This window comes from Apteryx rowi, unplaced genomic scaffold (assembly GCF_003343035.1).
Source record: "Apteryx rowi isolate R43461 unplaced genomic scaffold, aptRow1 scaffold_73, whole genome shotgun sequence".
NCBI classification, from domain to species: Eukaryota; Metazoa; Chordata; class Aves; order Apterygiformes; family Apterygidae; genus Apteryx; species Apteryx rowi.
The window spans coordinates 1,231,122-1,258,261 of record NW_020451016.1 but is presented as its reverse complement, the minus strand read 5'-3'; the positions used below and the strand labels follow the sequence as shown (position 1 = coordinate 1,258,261).

Genomic DNA, 27,140 nt, shown 5'->3' with positions numbered 1-27,140 from the left:
ATGTTCATTGGGATAAAATTGATTTTACTTTTCAGCTCACCAGCACAACTTTGCGCGAGTAAAGACTCACCCGCTCACACAAAAGTACTACTTTTTTAAACTATATTATGCCTGCACTTTAATCAATTTTTGCTGTCCGATTACCTGTAGACCAAGATTTTTAAGCACAAGAATCTCCTTTAGACTGTAGCAGTCTAAAGACCAAGAAAAGCTATCACTGAATTCTGATTTAAACTGTTGCTCCTACCATCACTATTAATTCAAAATCTACAGACTTTGCCTGAATCACCAGCAGTTACATGGTACCATGTGTTTATGTGCTTTATGTGTTATCCGTATTTTAATGTTACTTGGAAATTCTGTAGCTAAAAAAAAAAAAAAAAAAAAAAAAAGATAACTCAGAAAGGCCGGCCACTATTTCATCCATTCCCATCCTCAAGATATTTTTATGGATCTCAGGGCAGGGGGAGCAGATTTGCAGTAGTCCTCCCATTCTTTCCCACATTAAAAACAAAAAAATTACATTTGGATCTGCTCTTACACTCTGTTTCTATTAACAGAATAAGAGGGTATGAGAGACCACAYTATGTTGGGTAAAAAATTATAATAGAGAATCAATATTAGCTTTGTTATCAAATATGTATAAATATGTAGTTATGCCAAACTAAGATTCCCACTCCTGAACAATACTTACAATGGCTTTGCTTAGGTCCTGGTAATCATAAAATAGAAGTTTAGAATATGAAGTCAACTAAAGAATTAATGAAGACTATGCAAAAAGTGCAAACAAAATCTTACCAAATCAAAACAGCAATTTGTTCAGCAGACAAGCCACAGCAGCTTATCTTAACACCAAATTCTGTTTGCTCAGATAAGAAAATAAGCCAATCACAGCACTGCAACTTTAAAGGGGGGGGAAACGTTAAGAGTGTCTCAATTCACTCATAATGGCAATTCCTTACATTATCACGTTATCAGGACTCTTTTTCCATATATACTCCTGACAGTAACCATGCTCACAAGTATAGCAGCTGACTTCGAACATTGCTGACCTTGAGCAAGCAAATGCCCTTAGCAGCATGTACTTCTGGCTTATTTCACTGCAACAGCGAAACAGCCTCACCATCTATAGTAGTATAGAGTCTCTGGCCACCACCCCTGACTATTTTAAGATATCCCAATACACTTCAGTGATGCACAGTTCAAAGTGATAGAATAACATCTGCTAGCATGTTTAAGTGCAAGTTGTTTACAGAGGAATTTTTAGCTTGTTCTGGTACTGTGCTTCCCGAACTAGCAGAAAAGAACCTCAACTTACTAACAGAGCTTTGAGTCCTGTTTACACATCTAAAAAAACAAAAAAAAAACCAAAAAAACCCCTTTTTTTTGTGTGAACAATAATATTACATATTGTGAAAGGAGAACACAAAACACCTCACTCTAGATAAAGCTTATTTAGAAAGTTCAAGCATGTGACAACAATGGGTGGGCTTGAAAAAGCAGTTCCTTTCTGAGATTTCAATTTACATGACTTCTCCCCTTGACTGTCCCTATAAATAAAATCTATAGTAACATATGAATTTATCTGTACATAAAGTTTTTAAGTTGATATTCTAAACGTATGTAAATTGTAAGTTGACATGATGTTATGAACAATCACAAAGTACTCCAATACAATGGATTAGCATGCTACTACTCACTGAGTGGTAAGAACTGCTTATGCCTACAATCTAACCCAATGTAATATAAAACACACACATACACACACACACACACACAAAAAAAACCACACGTTAGATTAAACTAACAAGAACACTCCAGGAAGGTATTGTCARCCTTTGTTCTTTGAAATCACTGGAGTGGCATGGAACAGAGCTAACGAAGTTGCAAAGCTCAGTGAGAAAGCAAGTCTGCCCAAGAGTATCCAGCACCACTGGAACTTTCTCTCATTTCAAAGGGTGTAGATGAGAAAGAGAGGGAACATCAGATCAAATAATTTCATAAATTTGAAAAAAAATAGCATAAGCTATTTGTGTTTTATTCTGAAATATGAAGGTTAAAAAAAGCTATAAATACAAAAAGCAGTCCTAATGCAACAACCTCAGAGCACGTACATAACCCTCACTGCATTCCAGCTGATGGACAGTAATTAAGTGACAGACCTCACTTACTCTATTCTTTTTCCAAAGTTCTTAAGGCACAAGAGATTCACCTGGATCTAATCACTCTGCTGAACTGCAGCAGGACTGACTGGATGAGTTAGATCTACCACAGTCCCCATCCAAGCAAATGAAACATTCATCTTAAGGAGTGAAGGATCTTTCTTAATCACTAGGAGATGCCTGGAACCAAACAGATGAACTTACAACTCTTGACAACTGTGGGCAGGTGGAGGAGAAGGGACAGAGGAATTTACATAGTAGCTGTGGCAGGACTACAAAATGCAATGAATATCACTCTTTTTCCATCCTCTCTGATTCTTCATGGGAAGGGAAGGTAAAAGCAGAGAGAGGAAAAGGACTGCTCTCATCCAACAGGAATAAATCCAGCAGTGATTTTTCCATCTCTCTGAGCTCTGCTGCAACACTAGTGACATTTGGCATTCTGTCTGGAAACAATGCTGCTGATTAGCGGTTATCCTTAGCTGGAAGGAGGGAGGAAGGATATCACTGACTGATGCAGGAATGAATTAATTCCCACTTAGTTCATGTGCCCAAGCGCTTGCTTTTCCTTATGGGAACACTCTTGAATAAACCAGGACTGTATGTTATTGCTGTCACCAACAGAGCAGAAAAACATTTCCAAGCTATGAGCGTTACTTTATAACCAAACACCTTTCATTCTGCAAGCATCACTTGAGTAATCCAAGAACATAGCACAGGTTCAGGAGGTCACCCACTCCTTTTATACAGACACCAATTATGCTGCTCCTCATTGACTCCTTCCCTCCACCCCCGCCACCCATTTGACTATGCTAAATAGCAGTTTAAGTATGAATCTCTAGGATGCCAAGAGTAGCCTCCTTCCATTAAGAAACTGATCATTTGTTCCTGAAAATATTTTTTTTTGTTAAAATTTACATCTGTACCCTAGCAGCAGTACAATTTGATACAGTATGATGAAGCAGATATTTTCTTGGGAGACAGAAGATGGAAGACAGGAAATTTAACTGTAAGTGCAGCTATGCAAGTGCTTGGAAGAATGACTGTTAAACTTCCCTCTGAAGCTGCATGTAAGGAACATGCAATGAAACAACACACTCACTCCTAGGCAAGCAAAGACTATTATAAGTTCATGTTAGAAGAACTCTGAGTGGTAACTTTTGTAAGGGTTTACCAAGACTTCATTTTCAAAATCCTGTCTCCTAGGAAGACAACTCCAAGATTAAATCAACATAAAGGTGACTCCCCTTGAAAAAAAAAAAAAAAAAATTGTAAGCATCGACTCCTCCCAACCAGCAATGAGCCCTAGAAATCACAGAAGTTTGCATACACAAACACTGATATAAAGCTGCTGTTACAAACTCTCCCTTAGTGATCTATGCTTGACACGTAATGCAAATATCAAAATGCGTTTTAGGAACTCAGCCGGTGTTACAAGCAAGTAACAAGTGGGAATATACAAACAATGAAGAAAGAAGAAGCTTTAGCATTATCAAACCCCGCTACAAAGATTTGGTCATTAGATGGAACTGTGCATCTTTTAAATGAAGTTTTACGTATCAACTCCCTTTGCACAAAGGCTGAACAATATCCACAACAGTGAGCACTTCTGAAGTTCAGAAGTGCAGAATGAATCTCAGATGGCCATTTGGGCATTAGCTGATGATTAAAACAGAACTCCTCAACCATTCATGGTGCACACAACTATTTCAAAAAGAAAGAATCATATCCTTGAATAGGAGTTTCTCTGGAAAAAAAATCCTAGAAAGGATACCAGAAGAAAGAGGAAATGTGCTGTGAAACCAGATCTAAAAAGTTATCTCTGAACACAAAACACTGAGAAGGTCATGCACAAGCTCTTTTCATGACAACAGAAACTTTGCAGAAGAAAGGTAACTAGGCTCTCTGGAGCAGATCAGCACAACTACCTTGACCATTTTAAACCACTCAACTCTTTTGTAGGTCACTGCTCCTTGTAGTCTGTCATTCTGAAGCCCCTCTTCTCACACCCACTTCCCAAAGCATTTATTTTTGTGTGTGTGTGTGTGTGTGTGTATCTTTATGAGAAACATGAAGGAAAGGAAACTGCCAGAGCGAAGGGAGAACACCACGCCTGAGGAAACCTTCCTGACTGACTGTGTGAGTGCAAGACACAAGAGATTCAGAAGCACAAGCAATCTGTTGATTCCCCTACTTTCCAGCTTGCGTTGTGCAATAAAGGAGAGAAAGGGAGCTTTTCATCTTGGATGTAACACTCCAGTTCTCTTGATTCAGGGCACAGGTGTCCAAGAAGAAAGAAAAGCCACATACTTTTCATACCATTTCCATATATGACAAAAGCTTGATCATCTACACTGTATGTAACAGGATCTTTTTCTTTTCCAAGTGTATACACTGCCTGGTTACTTACCTACTTACATCACTCACAAAAGGTTAACAAGCATGTAATGTGTGAGGCCAGCAGCAAAGAAAAAGCTTCATATACAAGATCCCTCTATCCCACAAATACTAAAATTCAGACCAGCATAAAAACAGTATGTAAGCACAGACACTATCTTTTAGGAAAACAGTACTCATAACAACATTTCAGCTTTCAAGCAAAAAAAAAAAAWAATAATAATAATCCATGACTTAAGACAGTGTATTGTGGTAAATATTTATTCATATCGAGTAACTACTCTTTATCTTCAAGTGAATAATTTAATTTCTAGCAATACATAACAGCAAAGTTCCAGTTTCCAAAAGGTAATGAGATATCAAAAAGTATTTTTATATTCATTTTAACCATTCTCTTACTTTCTCTTTGCTTGAAAAAGCTGAAACAGAAGCAGGAAAACATTAAATCATTATTATTCTGTTTATTTTGTCTCCATTTCTCCTCTCATCTATATCCTTTCAAATTAAATAGTCCCACTCTTCATGATCTCTCCTCATATCTTAATGTCTTCAATAATTACATCACTTCTCCTTCTGTTATAGGCCAGGATAAGGTGAAATTTAAGTCACTCCATTGTCCATCCACCTAACTATATTATTTTCCCTGACTTAAGTCATAACTGTGTTACTGCTTGTTTTTCCAATTCGTTACTCACTTCCTCTTACAGATCTAAAACACTGGTATTACCATTCAGACACTGCAACAGTAGACTTAGTGGCATTTTCCATTCTTGCAATAATTAATTCACGGTAGTTCCAGAAACAAGCTAAAAAACCAGTAGTGTTGAGCTATGAAAAAATACACTTCCTCTTTATTCACTTATGCAAAACCTTTCCGTGGGCTTCTCTTGAGCAGTCAGCATACTCTTTCAGTATGGAAACACCAAACCTCATTTTCGAAAATGGGCATGGCATAAGTGACCTAGGAACTGTAGTAAGTTAAAACTGCTGCCAGAAAGAATATTTCCTCCCTTTTCCCCACGCCACCTTCCTCCTTGTACTGGCACAAGTATTCCTCACGTTCTATTCACTCTGCATCTGCCTGAAATTTGACTGGTTAATATAACCCACTACTGCGCAGTTTCACTCCTCTATTTGGTTCCAGGACACAAAGCCATGGGGCTGCAGGCTTTAGAATAAGCAGCCCAAGGCTGTGGGAGGGCAGGTCTCTTCCTTTCAGCACTGTCATCTTACACCATTGTTTAAAGGCATTTCGAGTCCCTCTCAGATCCTGAAATAGTAATTTAAAAACAAAATGCAAAAAAACTTCTGTTTAATACCTCTTTCTATAAATTCTTGGGCTTGGCTGAATGCTTCTACAGATCAGAATAGGCCAAGTATCATATGACATTGACATTTATATGGGTATTTCCTGGATGAGAGTAGTATGCTGTAGATGTTGCTCAGTGAATCAAGATCTCAYGCACTGTCATTTCTGAACAGATAGCAATCCCCACCAATAAGAATTACATGTAAAGCTCATGACAGCCGTTCAGCAAATAAACAATTTGTAAAGATTTTAGACAAGAATACAGCAGTGATCATGCTAATAAGAGGCGATGTTGAGAACAAGCATTTTTTAAAATATATTTTCAATTTAAACTCTAATGGAATTTAGTTTGAAGCTTTAAATAGAAAAACATTCATTAAACTGGATTTTTTAATGGACTGAACAAACATTAACACCACTGAACTTAAAGTGAGTCTTCAATGTCTCCATTGCTGCTCAACTCTTTTAAAAGAGTTTGTTTCAACATGTCATAGTGAAACAAGTCCAAACTGCACTATCACTCCCACCCTTTTCTAACACAAAACCATTTAGAGTACGGTTATATTTATGAAGTAGTTCCTTATATGGTTGACAAGAAGCACGACCTCTGTCAAAGTAAATACCATCTCCATATGATGTATTCTGTGAAGACCCTTTTCATTCCTTTCTAAGGCTTCTCTATTCAAATTTCCCTGGCATCACCCATTTTGAGAGCTTTCAGGATCAAATCCCTACTTTCTGATATTATTTACACTATTCAGGTGCTTCCAAAGCAGTAAAACATGCTGACAAACAGCATGACAAGCTGCACAAAATTAATTTGAATCACTCAACCAATAAAGACTCATGCACCCATGATGCAATCCAACATGCTTTAAAAAAAAAGTTTACTTCTGAAAAGGTTTACTTTTACAGTGAAAAAAATACTAAAGTATAATATCAAAATTTTTTCAAACTAGAATCAATTTTAAAATGGCCTTAACCAAGATTTAACCTAAATGAAATACCAAAGCTATTCATGTACACCCCAACCCTAATTAACAGGCAAACTTGCCTGATTCTTGTTTTCTTTATATGCCTTTTTTACTTTCAAAAAAAATACAGAGTTAAATGCTGCTTTACAGAATGATTCTAAAACTATCAGAGGTAAGAGACTTCTACTAAGTCTTCTACTAAGGAGTCTGAATACTTACAAAGCACTTCAGTGCAACTTAGTAACCGGGGAATTTTACAGGCACATGTCAGACGAGTTTACATGGATGTCATTTAATCTTTTCCACGAGTTAAAGTCCCTGTCTGGGTAAAGTTCTTACATTGAGACAAGACAGGCACACACACACACCAGTCTTTCTTCTTTTTGGGAAGAAAAGAAATATATATTTTTTTGAAAGCATATCCACAAACAAACAGCACTTACTCACACTTTAGTACACACAACACTATACAAGCCTCTAAAACACACGCATAGTACCAAGGAGTTAAGACATGGAGCTTTGCTAGCATACAGACCTGTTCTCTCAGCAAGTATGTCAAAATTCTATATAAAGTATCTAGAAACTAGGGTTTGTTTTATATGCTATGATTTTCTCAGATGAAGATGAAAGTTGCAGAAATTTTTCTGTTTATTTCTAATAATTTTACATTATTCTTTTATATGTCTCCACTCAATGGAGCATAAACACAATTAAAACAAACCTACAGCTAAAACTGGTAAGTAGAACGCTGAATGAGCACACCAGCAGAACAGTTCTGCATCTGATGGGTCATCTGCAATGGAAGGAGAAGAACCAAACAAACTAGCACACAGTGAATTATTACAGTAGGAGCGCCCAGGCGGGTTGTCCAGCAACACGGCCTCTTCCTTGTCACTTCTTGCCAAGAGCAAGGAGGGGGGGAATGGCAATAGCTCACCAGAATCTGTCATTGTTTAAATAAATAAAAGCTAAAGTAAGTGGGAAAGTCTTGAATATCTGCTGAATTATAAACTTGTACAAAATGATCAGCCAATACAAGGACCTTTGCACTTGTTGTCTAGAACCTCCCAGAATTCATACTGCCTTTTTAAGACTCTTACATCTTTGCCCTGAAGGACTGAACTAACATACAGTCTCTTAAATGGTGTACAGCTCTTAGACTGAAAGGAACTCTCAAGTTACTTAACTTTTTCTTTTGTGTACGTTTTTGTGCAATATATGAGCATGCATCAATCTTCCTGCTTCCCAATTTAGTATTTTGTTGACAAACTTCAGAGTTTTTAAATCCTCAGCTGTTGTATGTAATTAAGTAATAAGGAAATGCAGGTGATGAATTAGAATACTTATAGCAGAACTATACATGAAATGCTTTTGTTCACCATCTACAGTCAAATAATTATTAGTTTCTTCTGGCATGAACATCAACCACTTCAATTTCATCAGAACTGCACAAGTTTTCAGTTCCAACATGAATAGATACAATAGATTTTAAACTTTAACTCACTCATTCCCTTGGTTTACTAGCTTTTTACTGAATTTGCAGAGATAGGCAATACCAATCAACATTGCAAAGTAGGACTGAAAAAGGTGCTCAATCAAGACACGTTCAACCTTTAAAAAAGCAAATAAGAGCAACCCATAAATAAATATTAATAGCTTTTAAATGTCACACAAATGGAATATCTATATGAAGAAAAGATTTAAAAAAAATCAGAAATATTCATCCATTTTCAGGCCAATATAGTATGCAACTATATACCAAAATCATTTTAAATGCCTGAGGGGCATCTGGTATCACCTTAATACATTTAATTATCCTATCATTCACTAACTCCAGAAGTTCACAGTTGCTGAAGGCACTCAATCAGAATTAACTTTTTTAAGAACTAGGGGAAATATTTACAGGTGTTGGAGAAAAACAAGAGGGTTTCCATAACCTTTGGAAACAGGATATAAAAATATGGCACTTCCAGACTTACAGGAGGGAAAAAAAAAAAGATATTTGGATAAGCAGGGAAGGCATTCTAATCAAGCAAGTTAGATTACAAAATTAAAGCTAATTTTTTTCTATCTTTCTTTTAAAAAGCCTCATCAGACATTTCGAGATAACAGCAAGTGATGACTTAGGACAAATTGCAACACAAAACATACTTCTAGAAAATACTCAGAGCAAATATTCACATTTAAAATGGTAACCAACTACTTAATTTTAGAATGAACTATATTCTTAGACAGTCCTAACTTTTTCAAAATTAATATTCACTATCTGGAACGGTAATTATTTCAAACCATTAACTTTAATAAATACTAAAACCTTGTTCCATTAAAAAGTATTAGAAACAAAGTAAAAGAGACGTACCTATAATACCGAGACTGTAAATAAGTTGAACAAATAGTCTTTGATACATGGCTGGCAGACCCAAAATCTATTACTTTAACTCGGTAAGGCTGCCGAACAGGATCCACCAACATAATGTTCTCTGGTTTGAGGTCAGCATGGATTAAACCAAGACTTTTGAGTTTTTTCAGTGCAGTGGCCACCTGTTGCAGAATAGGCCGTATTACTTTCAATTGCAGAGGGCTGAATTTGTTTTGTTTCAGGAAGTCGTACAGATTCTGTTCCAACATCTCAAAAACCAAACAAGTATGATTATGATGCTGAAAGCATTCGTAAGCTCTCACAAAATTAAATTCGTCAGCATTTTCAGTACTTAGTCTTGCTAATATGCTCACTTCTATTTGTCCTTGGCGTGCATAAGAAGGATGATTCTTCAAGATTTTGATTGCCACAATCTCATTTGTCCCCCTTTTCCAACACTTCACTACTTGTCCAAAGGTCCCTCGCCCAAGGAAATCAAGAACCTCATAAGTATTTTTCACAGAGCACAATACCTCATGCTGTACTAACTGATAATCTCCATCTCCACTGGTACCACTTTGTTTTGAAGTTGCAGCAGTTGTCACAACTGTCACCGGGTTTCCTACATTGGTTTGCAACATTGCAGGCAATATGGACAGTTCATCCACAATCTGCATTGTGCTGTTCCGATTATCCAGCTCTTCACTCTTACGCTTCAATCCACATCGCTGGGGTCTGTCCAGTATATCCAATCTGCTTTCTTGTGTCCCAGTCTGAGGTGCCTCTATTTGAGCTTGCTGCACCTGCGCCGCTAACACTTTTGTAGCACCTACAATATTTTTTAAAGCAACAGCATTTGACTGCAACAAGAAGTTCTGTCCTCGAGGTCTGTCAAATGGGTTTTTAGTCTGAAAGAAAGTACTAACCCTGTGGGGAGAAATTCCAAAGTTTTTATCATTCACATAGATCCGTGGGTAGGTTCCTTCGTGGTACACACAACTGCTTGGTTCTAATTTGAGTTTCTTCACACTACAAAAGGCACTTGACTGGGTTTGATAAACATATGGTGGATAGACCAAGACTTGTGAGGCCATACCTACAGAAGGAAGGGAAGAAGAAAAAGCAAGTAAGAATTCTACATTCACATTTCCGAAGTTTACAGCAGTTTCCTCCTTTAAAATAAGAACGCGAGTATATTTTCCACACCAACTAGCTTAAAGTAATTTTGTATTTCGTTTCTTACAGCAAACAACATAGTCATCATGCCTCACCGGTGACCGCTCTTCTGCGCACAGAGACAGCAGCAACTACAGTAGCAAACTTCTTCACTGGTTGCACAGGACAGAACTGAGAGAGTCCGCAGCAGGCTACTATCAGAAACTCTTGAAGTAGAGGAACCACCTTTGTGCTGTAAAAGCTAAATTTTCATTTAAAAACCTCCAGCACTTCTATGCACAAAGATATCTTAGTCTTCACCATCAGTTAAATAATTGATGCAATTATTTATCAATGATGATGAAAAATAATTTAGAGCTCTTAATTATGAGCTGATCCTACCTGTTATGTAAGATATCCAACCTACCATCATAAGTATCATCAGGCTTCTAAGAACACATGGGCCAAAGACATAATTGTTAATGCTCCCAGAATTTCACTGTGGTGAAAGTCAAAGTGATCTGGTTGTGTCACAGGGCCTGACCTACCTTGAATGCATGTAAACATTCATGTAAACAATTGTAAGCTTCTGGGTAAATTAAGACATAATCTAACCCATTCACAACATGCAGGTCCTTTCTCTAAGACCTTTCCCTTGTAGAAGTTTGCATATAAATTATACAGTTTAACAGAACTATTCGTCTGCATTTATGATTATACCCTTAAGATATACCTATATCTTAAGATACCTTAGAAAAAAGATTAAGGTATAAATAAAGATGTAAAATGTGAGGAAACAGACCTGATATCATTATACACTTGATTATGTCGAAAGTCAAGTTCCAATTTTGTTTGCATCTGTGACCCTGTTCCCTTCCACTTGCTCTACTTCCCCTTCTTGGCCAACACCAGCATTAAAGTCTTATTCACCTATTTCTTTCCTAAACAACTTCTTTCTATTTTATAAGGCAAACCACATTACACAGAACACTAAGTTCTCCTTGAAACCATCCACTTCTCCATCCAGTCTTCCTCTAAAAACTCATTGCAAAAGATACCTGCAAACGATAACTCAGTCATAATAATTATGCAAACTAGTTCCCTTTGTTAAGTTTTTCTAGCACCCAAGCCCACCTTATTTAAAAAGTACATAAAGTCATGCTTTTTCATTTTATATACTGGTTTATAAACTACCAGAATACCTGGTAGATCACAGTAAGCTCTTCAGAACAAAGTTTGTTTCTTATTGTAAATTTAAACCAACACTTTGCACAGGGGAGCATCAAACCCAACTGCGATTTCTGAACACTGCTGTAATACATCAGAAAAGTGCTTTTACTCCAAGATGAGCTATCATCTGGAAAAGTTTATGTATTTTATATACATATTATATATGTGTATTATAAATATATATATATTTCTGCCAATACAATTCCTTCCTTGCTAAAAGTGAAGTGAAAGTTAAAATAAAAGACTATTAATAATTTTAACTTTTGAAATCCCAGCAAAGTTGAGATCAAAAATTCAATCCAATTGACACTGCCTTTCTTGAGCTCATCACATTTTTAAAGACTAAGCCTACAAAATTTTTTAGAACAACCAATCTCTTCTCAGAAATCAGTAGTGAAAACCTGTTTTGTGCAAAACCAGGTAGTTTGTCAGACCAGGAAGTTAAAGAGAACAACAGCTCTTTCCCCTCCCTCCATGCTCCACACCCTGCAAAACAACAGAAGATTAGTCCTGCTGCCTTCCAAAACTCACCAGGCAGCTCAGAAAGCTAGTTCCAYGGAAAGGAGAGCCAGAAGACTTTCTAAGGTTATGTTCCACATTGTACCTTTCTTTCCTAAACCAGAAATCGAGTGTGCCCGCAGAACATCAGAGGTGGAAAACGAGAACACTACCTTGCTTGCGCATAAGACAAGGATGCTCCATGCACTTTAAAATCCAGAGGCATCCTCCTCTCGCCAGTGCTGTCCCTTCCAGCTCTTGCCTCTGCACCCACCCTGCTGAGTACCTTTCCAGAGCTGCCTATATGCCATCCTTGCCTTTCATGTCACATAACGCTAATCACTTTAAGAAAAAGGCAAGGCAAAAAACAGTGTAAATGATTACATGGTTTCAGTAAAAGTTACGATTTACACCAGCCAGGGATCAGCTCTCAGGGAGGAATTCAGTACTACTAATACTTTAATTAAATCAACTCCTCACACCAAGTACATGAAGATTCTGGCAACAGGCATTTCACTGGCATATTAATCACATCAGACTCAAAGCAGACACCACCACAATGATTCTGATCAAATGAAAGCTAACCAAACACACAGCACAATTATTCTCAAGCTGTAATTTGATTTATGAAAAATTAGCATTTAAACATCTTAAAAGAGCAATTAAAATAATCACACAATCACAGCTGATTAGCATCCTGTAATGCTTTTTGTCCTTGTTAAAAACAACAACAACAAAGCTCACCCACCATTCCTTCCAAAGCTGTTTTCCCAGAGCCAGAAAATTTAGAAAGCTGGATGTCCCCTGGTAGCTACTCTCTCACCACTGAATGTTATGGAACTGCCATTGACCACACACTTTACATGAAGGGTTTAAAACCCTGAATCTGCCCCAGAACATATAGCATATCTCCAAATTCCTGAATTCTCTTGAATAAGCACAGAAATTCTACTTTTGCTACCAAAGTAAGATGACTTTCTGATAGCAAAAAGATTGGACATTTTTTTCCAAATGCTAGTATACAAAAATACAAAATGGTTGCTGCATTAAAAATAAACAAACATACTGAAATTAAGTTCTAGCTTGACACTTCATTGAAGCCCTTGTCTTAACCATAAAACTCTGAAATTTTGAAGAAAAAGAATTGTTGCATTGGCATATTTAGGCATGCTCAACATCAGAAAAATACTATGTTCCACACTACAAGAACAATGAAATACATTTACCAAGGTGATAAACTTCAATTTTGGAATACTCTCCTTGCTTAACCTTATCCTGGTAAATTACCAAGATCAAAGCATCCTGTGAAAACTAGTATGCCTTAAATCAAACTCCTGAGACCACAACTTTAATTCAATGAGGTTCTTCAAAACATCGGGAATAAAAATGTAGTTAAATATGTTGGTGAATCAAGACCTAGCTCAGCAAACTTTAAGAAAATAATAAAATTTGCATATAAGTATAAAGTGTTTATTCTGAAACACAGCACAAGCAAATTGTCAAGTTCACTCCTCAAACACACTGACATTTGACTTCTTATTGCATTAGCAGCCAAGAACCTCTCCCCCACTAGTGTGAATTAAAAAAGAAAGTCCTTAAAGTTTATTTAAGCACAACGTAAGTATATTTTTGACTCAAGGACTGATTCTCTGCTGTAATAATTTTAATTTTTCATGAACTATTTTATCCTGATCAGATTACTTACAGATCCAAAATCAACTCTCACTCATCAGCCAGGGGTATGCATATGTTTGTGCATACTTGGCACTTCTGGAGCTTTCAATATAGTCTCTACAGTTAAGGCCATGCCACAACTACCAGAAGCAGGCCTAAAATTCTTGCATTACATTTGGAAGACTTAAATACAGATTTGTCACAATTACTCCAAAGACATTAAAGCTTCCAAAGAAGAATAATTTTTTTAATATTTTTTCAAAGTTCCTGATAAAAATCACTGCTTGCTTTTTCACCAGAATTCCCACTTACATCTTTCACACGAGTATACCGGAGAGGAGTAAATCACTCAGCCACAAAAAAAATTTTAAAGCAAGCCCAGAAGTTGCCTTTCTCTTTAAGGGAACACTTCTGTGGTCTTCTGCAGAGTTTGTACACAGAGCAGCTGAGACGCCCAGCTCATGGCTCCCTGCAGACCTGCCCAGCTCTGCTGTGGCAGCAGGGGCTCTGCAGGACCAGGGAAACACAGCAAGTCAGGGCAGTGCAGCACTATGGCGTCCCACTCCTGTAAACTAAGCACTTCACTAAGGAATTACTGTTTCTTCTGACTTGGATGATCCCAGCTCTACCTTTCCATACCACTTTATTCTTTCATGTCTTCCTAGTATAACCTTATTCCTCTCTTCTCTGCTTCACTTCTCAGCAACCTACACCCCTATTTTGCTTTGTATGAAGGTACATTAAAGAGCACCCATGGATTAGGAAAAACAAACAAAAAAACAAAGAAACCTACAAACCTAGCACACCCACTCAATAAACCTAACCCCCACAACAGTGGCACCAAAGACAGATTCTAATTTAGATGACAAATCCAAACATTAAGCAGTACAGCACAGCAGTATGGCTGCATTGCTAAGCTCCTGGACAGAAACAGATCCAAGCCTTGCAACCAAAGCTGCTCTGCCCCAAATGGAATGAGCCTCGATGGGTGACCTTCACACTAAGGGCCTACAAAGCTGCGACAGCGCGAGCAGCTCCGTTAACCCTCCTTCCGTCACAAGCAGCAGGACTGCCTTGGCTTGCTTAACTTCTACAGAAGCTATTTGCATGCATAAGCACACTGCCCAAGTAACAGCAAAAAAATCTAGGTAACTACTTTGAAATAGTAGTGGAAAAACTTACCCTGTGATTAAGAAGCAAGATTTTCTGAGCACAGAACTACAACCCAGTTTGGGGGGAGTTTCGGGGGGGAGGGGGCTGGGGAAGCCTCTTGCACAGCTAGAGCACTGCTCAAATACTTCTCCGAGCCAGGCATGCTTTAGCCAAACTACAAGTTGTGTGTCCAGCAAAACTCAAAGCTATCAAATCACCAAAACAACCAGTTTGTTGGGGCCACTGGCATTCAGACACGTATAAATCTTCTATAGCCCATGCTATTCAAACCAGTCCAGAAGGACTGAAAGCATACAGTCACAGCTTTCTCTTCAGTGTTAAATTCAGTTGGATGAGAGAAACCAGGCTATCACCTTTTTGGGTTTGTGCATTTCTTATAGCCTGAACTCCATAACCCTGACCTCCAACCACCAGCACCAGTTATGTTCTCAGACAGAAAGCGTTCACCGAGTTGTTATGAGGACATTTTTAGCAACTCAATCAAAAGAACTAAGCACTACATAAAACAGATCATACAGCCCAGGACAACAACCTTTGATGCAGTCATGACAGACTGAACTATATAAATCAAAATTTACTCCAAAAAAGTAAAAAAATTTTTAAGTTCTTATATGGACATCTAATTTCTTTTCTTACCCTTCCCCAAACACTTCTCCCCTTATCCCCTTCAAGGCTCAGTCTTATTTGGAGAAGAGTCAGTACCTTCATAAAACCAATGAACGACATACTTTTATAGAGCTGTATGACAAACCTTAAACAAAAGGAAAATATGACGACAGCCTCTACTATAACAGCACTTCTGCTTTGGCTTTTTTTGTTTGTTTGTTTGTTTTTAAGTATTTTGGGGGATTCTGGTTACAATATAATCCTACAGATACACTGGAAAGAATAAAGAGTTACTGTGTTACGGTTCCCTAAACCAGGTCCAGTAAACAGAACAATCAGAAGATTAACTGAAAAGCACAATCACCACCGGAAGTACCAGAGGTGCCCTTCAACTACTGTAACTTCACACTTCATTTTCATTGCCATTAGACTCAGAAGTCTGTCCACTACCCCCCCTTTTCTTTTTTTTGTTACAGCCCTCTTATCCCACCCCGCGTGCGAAAGAGGGGCACGCAGGCTGCTCATGGTAACGTTGCCTCCCAGCCGGGTTATCCCACGGGGCAAGAGCCCGTGCGTGCTCAAGTCAGCCCCACCACTCACCAGCTGCCGTGTGCCAGCACTGCAGTGGCTGCGGCCCCGTCACCGCCCCATGGTAAATGGGGCAGGAGCGGTGCAGAAGAAAGCCTGTCTCAAGACATCTGCCTGTCAATATTAAGCTGAAGAGGGCCTCTTCAACAAAGAAAATCAGCAGGTCTTAAACGTGGGGCTTGACTCCCAGTTTGAAGCAGAGAGAACTGAGCAGCCTGGACTTGATTTATTAACCACTAAAATTATACAGAATGTGTAAATTTTGATTACAGAGTATTAAGACTGTTCACACTTTCTTCAGAAGCACAGATATAGTTCTCTACATTTTCACTAAATTATGAAAATAAACAGGAGGTGTTTTACAGTTTGCCGCTTCCAGTCAAGTTTCTCTCTCCAGAAATTAAATACAGAACTCACATAAACATTATTCTGTGAAATGGTACACTTCTGATAATATCTCACTAATTTTCATCTAATTGCACCTTACTGGATTCTTAAAATGCATTACAATTGTTTCTCTAGCCTTCTCGAGCAGGCCTAGAAAATTCATAAGTATGGCAGATTTGACAGACTGTAACAACCTTGAGGAGCACAGGCTGTTCCAAGCTTGACCATCATTAATAATTAACTTTAAAATGATATTTCCTGGTCATAGAGTGGGGGGGGGGAAGGGGAGACTAGCTACATTTAGTAAGAACACTGCAGTATAGTTGAAGAAAAATTGCCACGCTACACCTTTAATTCTTCTCTAAAATAAACAGCACCTTTTAAATGGAGTAAAAACTGTAATCACTAAAGTTGCTGTTATTGTAGTAAAAACCCTAGCACAAAGCCTAACCAGCGGCTACAATCTAATACCATAGTTACAATTTAACTAAAGAAAACTTGTTTTCTAACAGCTCACAAGCTTCTATTAGTTCAGGTATAATTGCACAGTTCTTACAAAGTAGTTAGACACCAAGGCACATTCTTCCAAAACTTCAATAACTGCCAACGAACGCAAAATTGGAGTAGCAGCATTTATGAAGTGCTTTCTTTAAATTATGCTCCATTTTGAAAACACTGTAAAGATGCTAACTGTATTTTTCCCAAGTAAAAAATTGCTTTTTTTTAATATTAGGCTCCTCTCACCTAATATTTTGAAGTTATTCAGCAAATACAAAACTCAGTTAGCTGCCTCTTTTCCCCCAGAAGGTACATTATTATTGGTATAGTAGCACCTTTATGTTATTGTTTACTTTGGGTATTCAGCAGAACAAGCAGTACTGATGCGAGCACTTCCATGACTGGGAATTGTTCACATTGAAGCATTTGATTGCTTCAGCTGTACGATTCTTAACAAAGTACTGACAATTGAGATACCTTAGAATTTATAAAGGAAAACACACCAATGAAAAAGGAATCCCAGCTCCTAGCTATCTCACAAGCATTTCTGCAAACCTGCAGAGAATCTCTGAACCACAGGAAGGAGGGAATGGGAAAAAGGAGAAAGCACACAGTGGTTAAAATAGAGCCCTACCATACAAATAGTTTCCCTTGCATAACCATGGGGGCCCTACTGGACAAAGAGCACATAGTCAGACATGCTCTCGAGGGCACACAAATCTTCAAGAGGAGGAATGAAGAGACAACAAGACACCTCTGCAGAACAGGCACTGCAGCTACAGATCACACGTCAAGCCAGCTCATTAAGGAAATTAACAGGCAGTTCCAGGGACAGCAATCTGAGACCCAGAAGTTTATGACAAAAAAATAATAATGAAGATCTTTAGTTAAAACAGATCTACTAATGACAACATCTTTTAAAGCTTAGGAATTTTTGCCCATCTTATGCCAAAAATTTCAGAAGCTGAGCTCATGTTGTCCTTTGTCTCACACTAAACTTCCCTTGAAGCTTTGAATATAGCTCTGCGCAGATCAGTGGGCAAGGTGCAAGTAGGAAGGTCAGACTTTTATTCCAAGCTTCAAAGGAGGCTCACTGCCAAGCAAAGGAGAAAATGATCTCAGTTTTTGCATTTGCAAAGAATGTTGTTACTACCTGCTTAAGAAAAATGTTACAAGGCTTGCTTAAGATTTGCACATTTGGCATCCTTTATAGGACACGGTATCAAAATTGTATTAATACCAGAAATAGCACTTAAATTGCACCATTAAATGCTTTAAAATATTATGTTTGTATTTTCTTCATACAATATGGTGTTTAATATTAGGTGCCTTTACACTTAAGGCAAAATATAATTACCAGGTTGATTGAACAGCATGTTTTGAGAAAAAATACCATGAATGATGATTTAACAGATACTGCTTCTATCCTTTGAACTTAAAGACTTACAAAGCAGCAGTAAAAAACATAGTGACTTGAGGCTTAGTCCAGAAGAAAATTTACCTTAAGCTTGTAAAAAAAAGTTTCAATGATTGAAAATGTAAGTTCATTTACGTGTGATGCAAACTTGTCACAGTACTGTGGTCTCAGTGCTTGGAAACAGAACTGACACCACATACTTAACACAAGTATTTCATATAAAATATCAGAGGGAACTCATATGACTCAATGCTGTCATTTGTACCAGTAGCAATATTGAAGAATACAATCGCTACATTCATATTTTCCACAAACATCAAAAGCTAAATCTTGTGATTCCAACATGACTGTAATCATAGTTAAAAAGACAAATGGAACAATACTTAAAGCATTTATTTTTCAGCAATGCAAGAAGGTGTTATGCAACTGAAAAAAAAATGTACTATCTGCCACCAGCTCTGCATTAGAGCACGCTTTCTAAATCAGAATGTGCTATCATCAACACAAACAGCACATTTCAACTAGCCTGGCCTTCACCAGCCTAATCTCTTCTTTCAAAAGATTAATTCTTTTTTAACGTGAAAACAGTAGACATACTGAAACAAAAGCCCTTCAATCCCTAGTAGTTGTGTTGAGGAGAGCCCACACCTTCAAGTTCTGCATGAAAGTACAGTGCTGAAGGACATACTGAAACCACCGCCATTGTAGTTCTTCCATGCAGTAAGCAGGATCAAGGTGAATACAGAGGGAGGACATAAAGCCACACTGATTTTTTTCCATTGTTATAATTATTTCCAAGGAATTTCTACCACCTTATCTAAAGTGGAAAGACAATCTGATCAAGCGGTTTAGTTCAAACTGCTTGTTGGTAATCGAGTTATTTGAAGGCTGGGTTTTTTGTTTTTTGTTTTTTAACTACTAAGCAAATACTTATGTTATTTTTATTTCTTGACTCGAGCCATTTGATTTTGATTTCATTGCTTCATTTTACATTCTTAATCTGCCAGAGTTTTGTTATAATTAGAAGCGCAGCAATCCAGCTAAGAAATTTGTTCAGAAGGTTTGTTTCAGGATAGCTCTAGACAATACCAAATGCAGTTCCTATGAGAGTATAAAACTAGATGTCTGTTTTCCTCACAGCTACCTCACCTTTGTTTCTTCACTTTCTAAAACAGCATGGAAAACAGAATGCCCAATGTGCCAGAACATCTGTATGCCCATAAAGGAGTCCTATTTATATAAAGTTGTTTCTTTCTCAACTCCTCCAAACTATTCAAGGTGGAAGAGGTTTATACAAGACCATTAAGTTATCTTTCATCCTCTCTTACTACAAAAGATTGTCGGCTGGACAGAAGGTATCTGTATAGTGCCTGAAAATGGCTGTTCTCCCCACAGGACTTGCACATTAAGTTTGCAACAACGCGCACTAGAATAACCTATCAGACTCACAAGTTTGACATGTGACACAAGAATTTATGAATCAAGGTCTTACTAAAGCATGATTCATGAATGATATTAAACTGATTTCTACACATGTAGAATCACCTAGAAGTGCCATTTGAGTTAAAGTTTCCCCAAATACATGGAAATCATTACCACTTTTCCAATAGGACTAAAATGAACCGTTATCAGGCAGTTATTGAATTGTCAAGACAGCATGCCTAGATCCCATTCAACTTACATATGGCATTTTACTATGAAAAAAATCCTTCTGCAACAAAAACATACTACAGTAAATAAGAATTCTTCATTTGTTTTGAATCTGAAAACTTAACTGTAACAGAATTAAGATACCTAGTCCAACCCACTTCTCTTGATTTATCTTTTTCTGTTAACAACCTTCAAGTCAGTCATTTCAGAATACACCCAGCAGCAACAAAACATACACTTATTGAGATATATTTATATAGCAAATGAAGCCTATTCGAAGTCCTAATTTTTTTCAGAACATGAATACCTTGTATAAAAGCAAAATACCATAAAAATACATTTTTACATAATAATCAGATATTTTTCTTTCATTGTAAACAACCTCCTGAAGATAGCACTGGTTGTTTACTGAAACTAGCTGTATAAAATAAACATGGCATGGGTAGAACAATGAAGAACAATGGGAAGAAAAATTGTTTTTTAGTACTTCTTTCAGATTGCTAAAGACCTGGAGGCAGCATTGTTTCCTGTAGGCCATATTACCATTAAAAATGCATACTCTTTCAAAAAAACCACTCAGCCTTTTGCCTCTTAACAAATCAATAATTGTTATAACCTGTATCATAATAGTTCCCAAAGCCACTCATGCCAGAAATATATTTTACCTTCTCACCTACATAGTTCCACTTACTAGTTTAGCCATCTTTTCAGCTGAGTTTTAAATGCCCATTTAACCTCAAAAGGCACCTGACACAGAAAGCTCCCAAAATATTTCCTGGGAAACATGAAATTCCCAAGGAGCCCTCTTACAGAGCTCAGAGCTGTCAGAGTCAAAGAAGAAAGTTAGCCCATAGCATCACTTCAAAAGTCTTAATGAAAAGGCCTTGGGAAAAAAAAAAAACACTTTAGCACATCATCATGAAAGCCATCCATTTCTATTGGACTAAACACCAATTAAATTCTCAAATCACAAAATAAATTGATATTAATAGATAAGGAAAGAAGAAAGAAAGGGACTTTTCCTCTCTTAATGAAGCCTATCCCTTCAGAAAGAGTTCACAACTAAGACTCCAAGCACCAAAAATCCCATATTAAGTTCTTAAACAGATTCAACCAATGAAAAAGAAAGATCTTGCAAGGGCCTCCTCTACCTAGATAAATAGTTTAAATCTTCAAAAACAGGCTTTGGAAAAAACTTCTCAACTAGAACAGACAAGTTTTAAAGAAGTAAGCAGATCTAATGATTTAAGAAAAGGAAAATACAGAATAATTGAAAGGAAAGGAATAGGGAGCAGCGGATAATCTCGGTTTCTAGTAAACTAGAGGAAGGAAGCCATTTACAAGGTAATGGTTTACATTAGCATCTTTTCAGTCAAAAAAGGCGAAAGATATCTTACAAGAAACAAACAACCTTCTGAAGACTATAGAGATTCACCAATTGCTACATACCCATATAGGCAAAATCTGCACAATATGGAAGACAAAAATAAATAAGTATATTTTATTCAAGCTAGTGGAATAAGTTAAAGGTTAATATACCACTTTCTGTAAACACTGACAAAGGACCAAAACAAAGTAGTAACCAAAAGAGACTGTGGGAACACTGATTGAGAGACAAAATGTGTTTTTGTTTCTACACAAAAGTAACCTATTAAGGTTTCAGCTATTAACTGTGTATATGGCTAATTGTTATGAATTCCTGATGCTAGCAGTTACTCTTACCTTCCGGGGGCACCTAAATCCCAAGCAAAAATAAAAAATAAATAAAAAATAACACTTTGCTTCATTGCTTGCACTATAATAGTAAATTTCATATCAATTATCGGCATTAAAGGCTTGGGGTTTTTTTGCTCCTCTCTGCACTTTTGCATTTATACTACAGCCTTTTCTTTCAGGCCTTGACCCTATCCTAGGTCCTTTCTGTGGTAAACACTTGTTTGTTCTGGTATCAGAAGCATTCAGGAAGATTTCAGATGTCTGTCCGCATCCAAAGACCTTAGGGAGCAGGGCTCAAAGGATTTGGTCTTGCTAATAAGAGAAGCAAACATCTTTGCAATGAAAACGTTTTAGCCCCATGCAAAGCATAGTTCTATCACTTATCACAATTCCAGTTTAAGCTGTTCTACTGGCAGCTTTTCCTGTCTGGGGCCCAATCTTCCTGCCTCACTTTATCATATTTTAGGCTGAGGTGAGCACAAAGTGAGACCTGCCTCCATTTTACAGTTCATGGGCTACCCAAGAGTAATTCCAAAGTAAAACTCCTAAAATAACCCACAGCAAATTTCCTAAGGTACCATATTCCATCTGCCCCAACACAAGGCAACAGAAAAGCTTTAGTTTTGTGACAAAAATCTTGGCCCACCCAATCTCATCTTTCAGAATTTAAGACTACTGGGCTCACAGTATATTTACTTACATATATATGTGCTCACATATAAATAGCTGCAGTGACCTACCAGACAACATAAGCTGCAGGACAGTACAGTATAGTAATTTAGAAGCGTACAGTCTCCAAAGCGGTGAGGAAAGTAACAGATGCTCAGGTCCGTAAGCCACACCAACCACTTTCTGGTGTGTGTGTGGGGGGGGAATATTGCTGTGAGTATCACAGATCCCAGCCCCCCAGCCATACCCTCACAAAACCTTGCACACAACACACTGATGTTAACAGGGCTCTGCAGAGGGATTAGGACCTGATCTTTCTTGTCCCCAACATTTCCACAATTTATTCTGAATAGGTAGTTACCGTGGTCACACATGTATTCAGTAAGTAATGTTTATACAAATATGAAGGGACTGTCATCTGACAGTAGCTGACTTTCCACATAAAAGGCACTAATCAAATTTAATTTGTAACATGCTTTAAAACATACTAGACTAGTTTTCTAGAACTGTTATTTTAGTAATAATGGACAGTCACATGAGTTTGAGATTACCAATTTTAAATTTAATTTTTAATGGGAGTGTTACATTCACAACATGCAATAATAATTCTCTGTATATATCAACCTATTTGCTTCTTTTAAGATTGAGATAGTTGCTATAGCTTTGATCATACTAAAAAGATATAAAAATATTTTATCAATTTTGTCTTTGGTTATTTTACCAGGTCTTATTTCATTGCTGTTTTGGAACTTTAACTTAATATTTTGTCAGGCTCCATCTTGTTATGCAAATATTTTAAGGCACAATAGAACTGAGGAAAGGGGTATACTTCCAAAAAGGAGTATTTTCTATTTTCTGAAACGGCAAGGTGAGGGGAAAAAAAAAAGTACAAAAAGACTACATAGTTCTGGGACTATTAAATATATAAAGTTAATAACAGAGGCAGAACTAAGATACTGTGAAATTTTAAACTGATTCCAGGTTACTGAATAAGAGAAATTCAAAATTAAAGTACCTTAATTCAGTTGCTTGAAAACACTCCAGCTATTTGGCTCCTCTTCCCTTTTTTTAAGCAAAATTGCTAACCTAAAGATTAACTCCTTTTTTTCAGAAAGTTACCCATTCTCATAATTGAAGGGAATATAAAGAAAACACATGAAAAAAATAACTTGTGACATGATGTGAAAGAATACTAAAAAACCGTATGAAGATTATCCCCAAACAGCATCTGACAATAACAACACTAGTGAACTCTCACTAACTTTCCCAGCATTCACTATATTGAAATAAAACTGAAAAAGTGAGAGCTTTGTAGAAAAAGCGTCCGTCTGTGTGTATGAATGAAATACTATTCTATCAAAGAAAACAAGCAGACTAGTCAAAGACTAAAAAACACACCTTCACAGTTACATGTTGCTCATTTGTCACTAAAAAGTTAGTGCCTCTAAAGGGAAATATAGCTTCACCTTCTCTAGAAATTTGTAAAAGAGATAGAAGTTTTAAATTAAAATGGTCTGGGGGGAGGGGCAGCCAAGAACAAGTAACAGGATTTTCCAGGCTTTGTGCTTCATTATAGGTTATTTCAGGTCACAGATAACCCATTGCTAACACATTTCATAGCACTAGCTATTGAAAATTCCTTTAAATACAGTTAACAGTTATTTAAGATATATAGTACACTTAATTATTGGAAGTGCTCAATGTTCATTCTTACTGTCTAATTTCTCTACATTTGGTTTCATGTACAATCTAATCTGAAATAGTTTCAGATACCTAGAGATATCTTCCATACTTCACCCAAAGAATGAGCTTTTCTTTCAAGCCCTAGATTAAAAGTAATACATTGCTTTCCACTCCAACTCCCATTTTCTGTCATGAGATCTGAAAAAGCAAAAATAATACTACTTTGGTGACTTAGGAACAGATTCTCCAACATCAAGTTCAACTCTCTTTTTAAAATGGAATAAAATTTAGTATTTAGAACAGCTGAAAGTAAGTGTTCAACCAGCTGCAAGTTTACAAAATCCATCCATAGGAGCTTCATAACTCCAATGAAGAAGTGCTAAGCACTGGGATGTTTTCTTCACTAAACTAATTGTATGGCAAGATTTTTGAAATTCTCTTGTAATTGCATTGCAACATTATCAGTAAAATAAAGAAATCTAGAAAACACAAAAACATACAAGCTGTGTCTAGGAATGAAAGGCAGATACTACTTCAAAATATTCAACAGCAAGCACATAACTGAGGCATGCTGGTATTCTCACACTAGGACATCCCAGCTCACTGGTTTGTTTCATTGACTAACAAAAGTATGAATCAGGAAAAGCAGGCCTGATAATCAAATGTAAGCAGCTTACCTTAGCTGTAATGCTTCCGCATATGGAATGACTTAATCATCTACTGAGTAAGAGAAGATACGGCTTGTCTGAAAAATATAGATGCTCTCTACATTTTTTCCAGTTATCTACAAAAAGTAACACCGTCTACAGTAACTATTTGGTATATACATATAAATTGTATGTCAAAATGTCTTACAAACCTCACACTGGAATAATGAAATTTAACTTGATTAAAAGAAGTCTTTCTTCTATATTTAACATTAGTCTGAAATACACGTTCAGTCACAAATGATGGCATGGCATGTATTACCAGTACTTTTCCCCTCCACGCACACAAGAAAGCCAATTACAGAATTTCTGTTTCTAAATACAAGGTTTTGTCAAAAATGTCTTTGTTTATATAATCAGCATACTGGCAGAATATAAAATATGAGAAAGGGAACATATACTGTTAGAAAGAAAACTACGCTGAAAACAGTAAGACTACAATCCCCTAAAATAACAGACAGGTACCCCCCTAGACATTCAAGCTAAGGGAATCAGGAGCTGATGTTGCTAGACATTTAGGCTGGGATTTTCATGAGAACTTGCAGTCAGTTTTGCTCTGCCCGGAATTTAGTTAAGCTAACACTGCGCCCCTTAAAATTACTGTTTAGGTTCTCATCACCTTTAATGGACGCAATCAATCTAACATTTTTTGCAAATCACCTCCAAAGCACATTTGTTTTGAAGCAACTGCTACAAATAAAAGCACAAAACAAGAAAAGATGTGCATGCTAATCCTAATATTTCCATCAGTGACATCAGCTTCTACAAGATGAGTTGAAAACTCTTTCTCCCCACACACTGTCTTTATTTTGTCTCTGGCATCTTGTTATGCAGGAGTCAGTCTCATTTCCCTGTTTTTGTAGACAGTTATTTCAAATACATGAGGGAGGAAACATGCAAACACAAACCCTCAAACAAAATCACAGACACAAGCAAGGACCTCAAATCAGGGGAAGCTCCCTGAACAATTTTTTTAATCAAACTATCTTTCAGATGATAGAAAGCCTACGATTATGAAGTGTCTTCAAGTACACGGACCCACATAACACTGCAACAATCCAAATTAGAACATCTATCCAAATATATCAGTGAAGAAATAACTTACAAGCACAACCAACGCCACACCCTGAACAAGTAGCAGAACAAGTGCTACAACAGAAGTCTCCAGTAGTAAGCATGAAAAGCATATCTAATTCCTGTTCAACATGATTATAAACGTCTTTCTACCACACGCTTCTATAAATGGTTAGCATCTGCAGAGATAATGCAGCCACCGCTATTACATCAGTATCAATTTTCTCCCAGTTAAGTCCATGTTAACACTTTGCTCTATTTATTTGCAATCTTACCATGCCACTTTGTAATACAGTCTTGACCTATTTTCCAGATGCTTAATTAATCTTTCTGCTGGCTGCCATGCTTAATAGCTTTAGTTATTGTGTTAATTTCAAACTTTGCTTACAGAAACCTTTTGCAAATTATTATTGTTATGGTATTATTGTTACATTAGTAACTAACCATTCAGAGTCTAGCCAATCTTTTCTACTTTGTTCCAAAATCAATCCATCTGAGCATAATTTTTTTTGCAAATGATTTAATGGAAGGTAATACCAACACCAAAAAATTCACAAATACGTGTAGTTATCAACAACTGTGGCTTTAGTTGACATATCCTAAAATTTAAAGATACTACAGTAACTAAAATAAGTAAGAAATAACTCAGAGAAATAACTCAAGACAGAAGATGTGAAAGATCAAAGAACCATGTAATCTCTGGGAAGGAGAGTCTGGGTGTCTCCAAACAACTTACCAAGTGAGCAAAAAAGGAAACCATCTCAGTTTTTGGCACTGATATTTTAGACGTCAGACGCAACAATTAAAATAAAGGTATAACCTCAAAAAGATATATATACACACACACACACGTATATATGTAAATAAACAGTACTGACGATTGAGGGTTCCATGTTTAAAAAAAAAAAAAGCTATTACTGTTTCCTACAAAATTAAATGCATGCAAACGCACCTGCCAGTTTTTGGAATTTTTGATAAAATAAAGCAAGAACCGGAACAAGGCCGGTACAGTCCCTCCCATAATCAAAGTAATCAGTAATAATCTCAGGTACCAAGGAGCTAGTCCTCGGGAGCTAACCAAATTTTAAAGTATCAGCTCGCTTTCTGCACAGTCGCATTTATTCGCGCTGCCCTCCCCAGCCCGCCGCGGGCGGCCGCGCCGGGGGCAGGAGGCAGCGGCAGGGCAGGGCCGCGCCGGGCGGGCGGGCGGCTGC

The 27,140-nt window shown here is 37.2% G+C and overlaps 1 protein-coding gene across 4 annotated transcripts in view; it reads right to left on the bottom strand.

The window, feature by feature from the left end:
* The window catches only part of HIPK3 (homeodomain interacting protein kinase 3), a 112,248-nt gene that overhangs the window by 49,983 nt on the left and 35,125 nt on the right, over nt 1–27,140 (bottom strand). For 3 of the 4 annotated variants that reach the window (XM_026087718.1, XM_026087720.1, XM_026087721.1), the window contains exon 2: nt 9,202–10,297. In XM_026087718.1, the coding sequence (XP_025943503.1) occupies nt 9,202–10,295 (1,094 nt within the window). In that variant the 5' untranslated portion in view covers nt 10,296–10,297. Of the gene's footprint in view, nt 1–9,201; nt 10,298–10,472; nt 10,981–27,140 lie in introns of those variants that run through there. The other variant, XM_026087719.1, reaches the window with a different exon arrangement.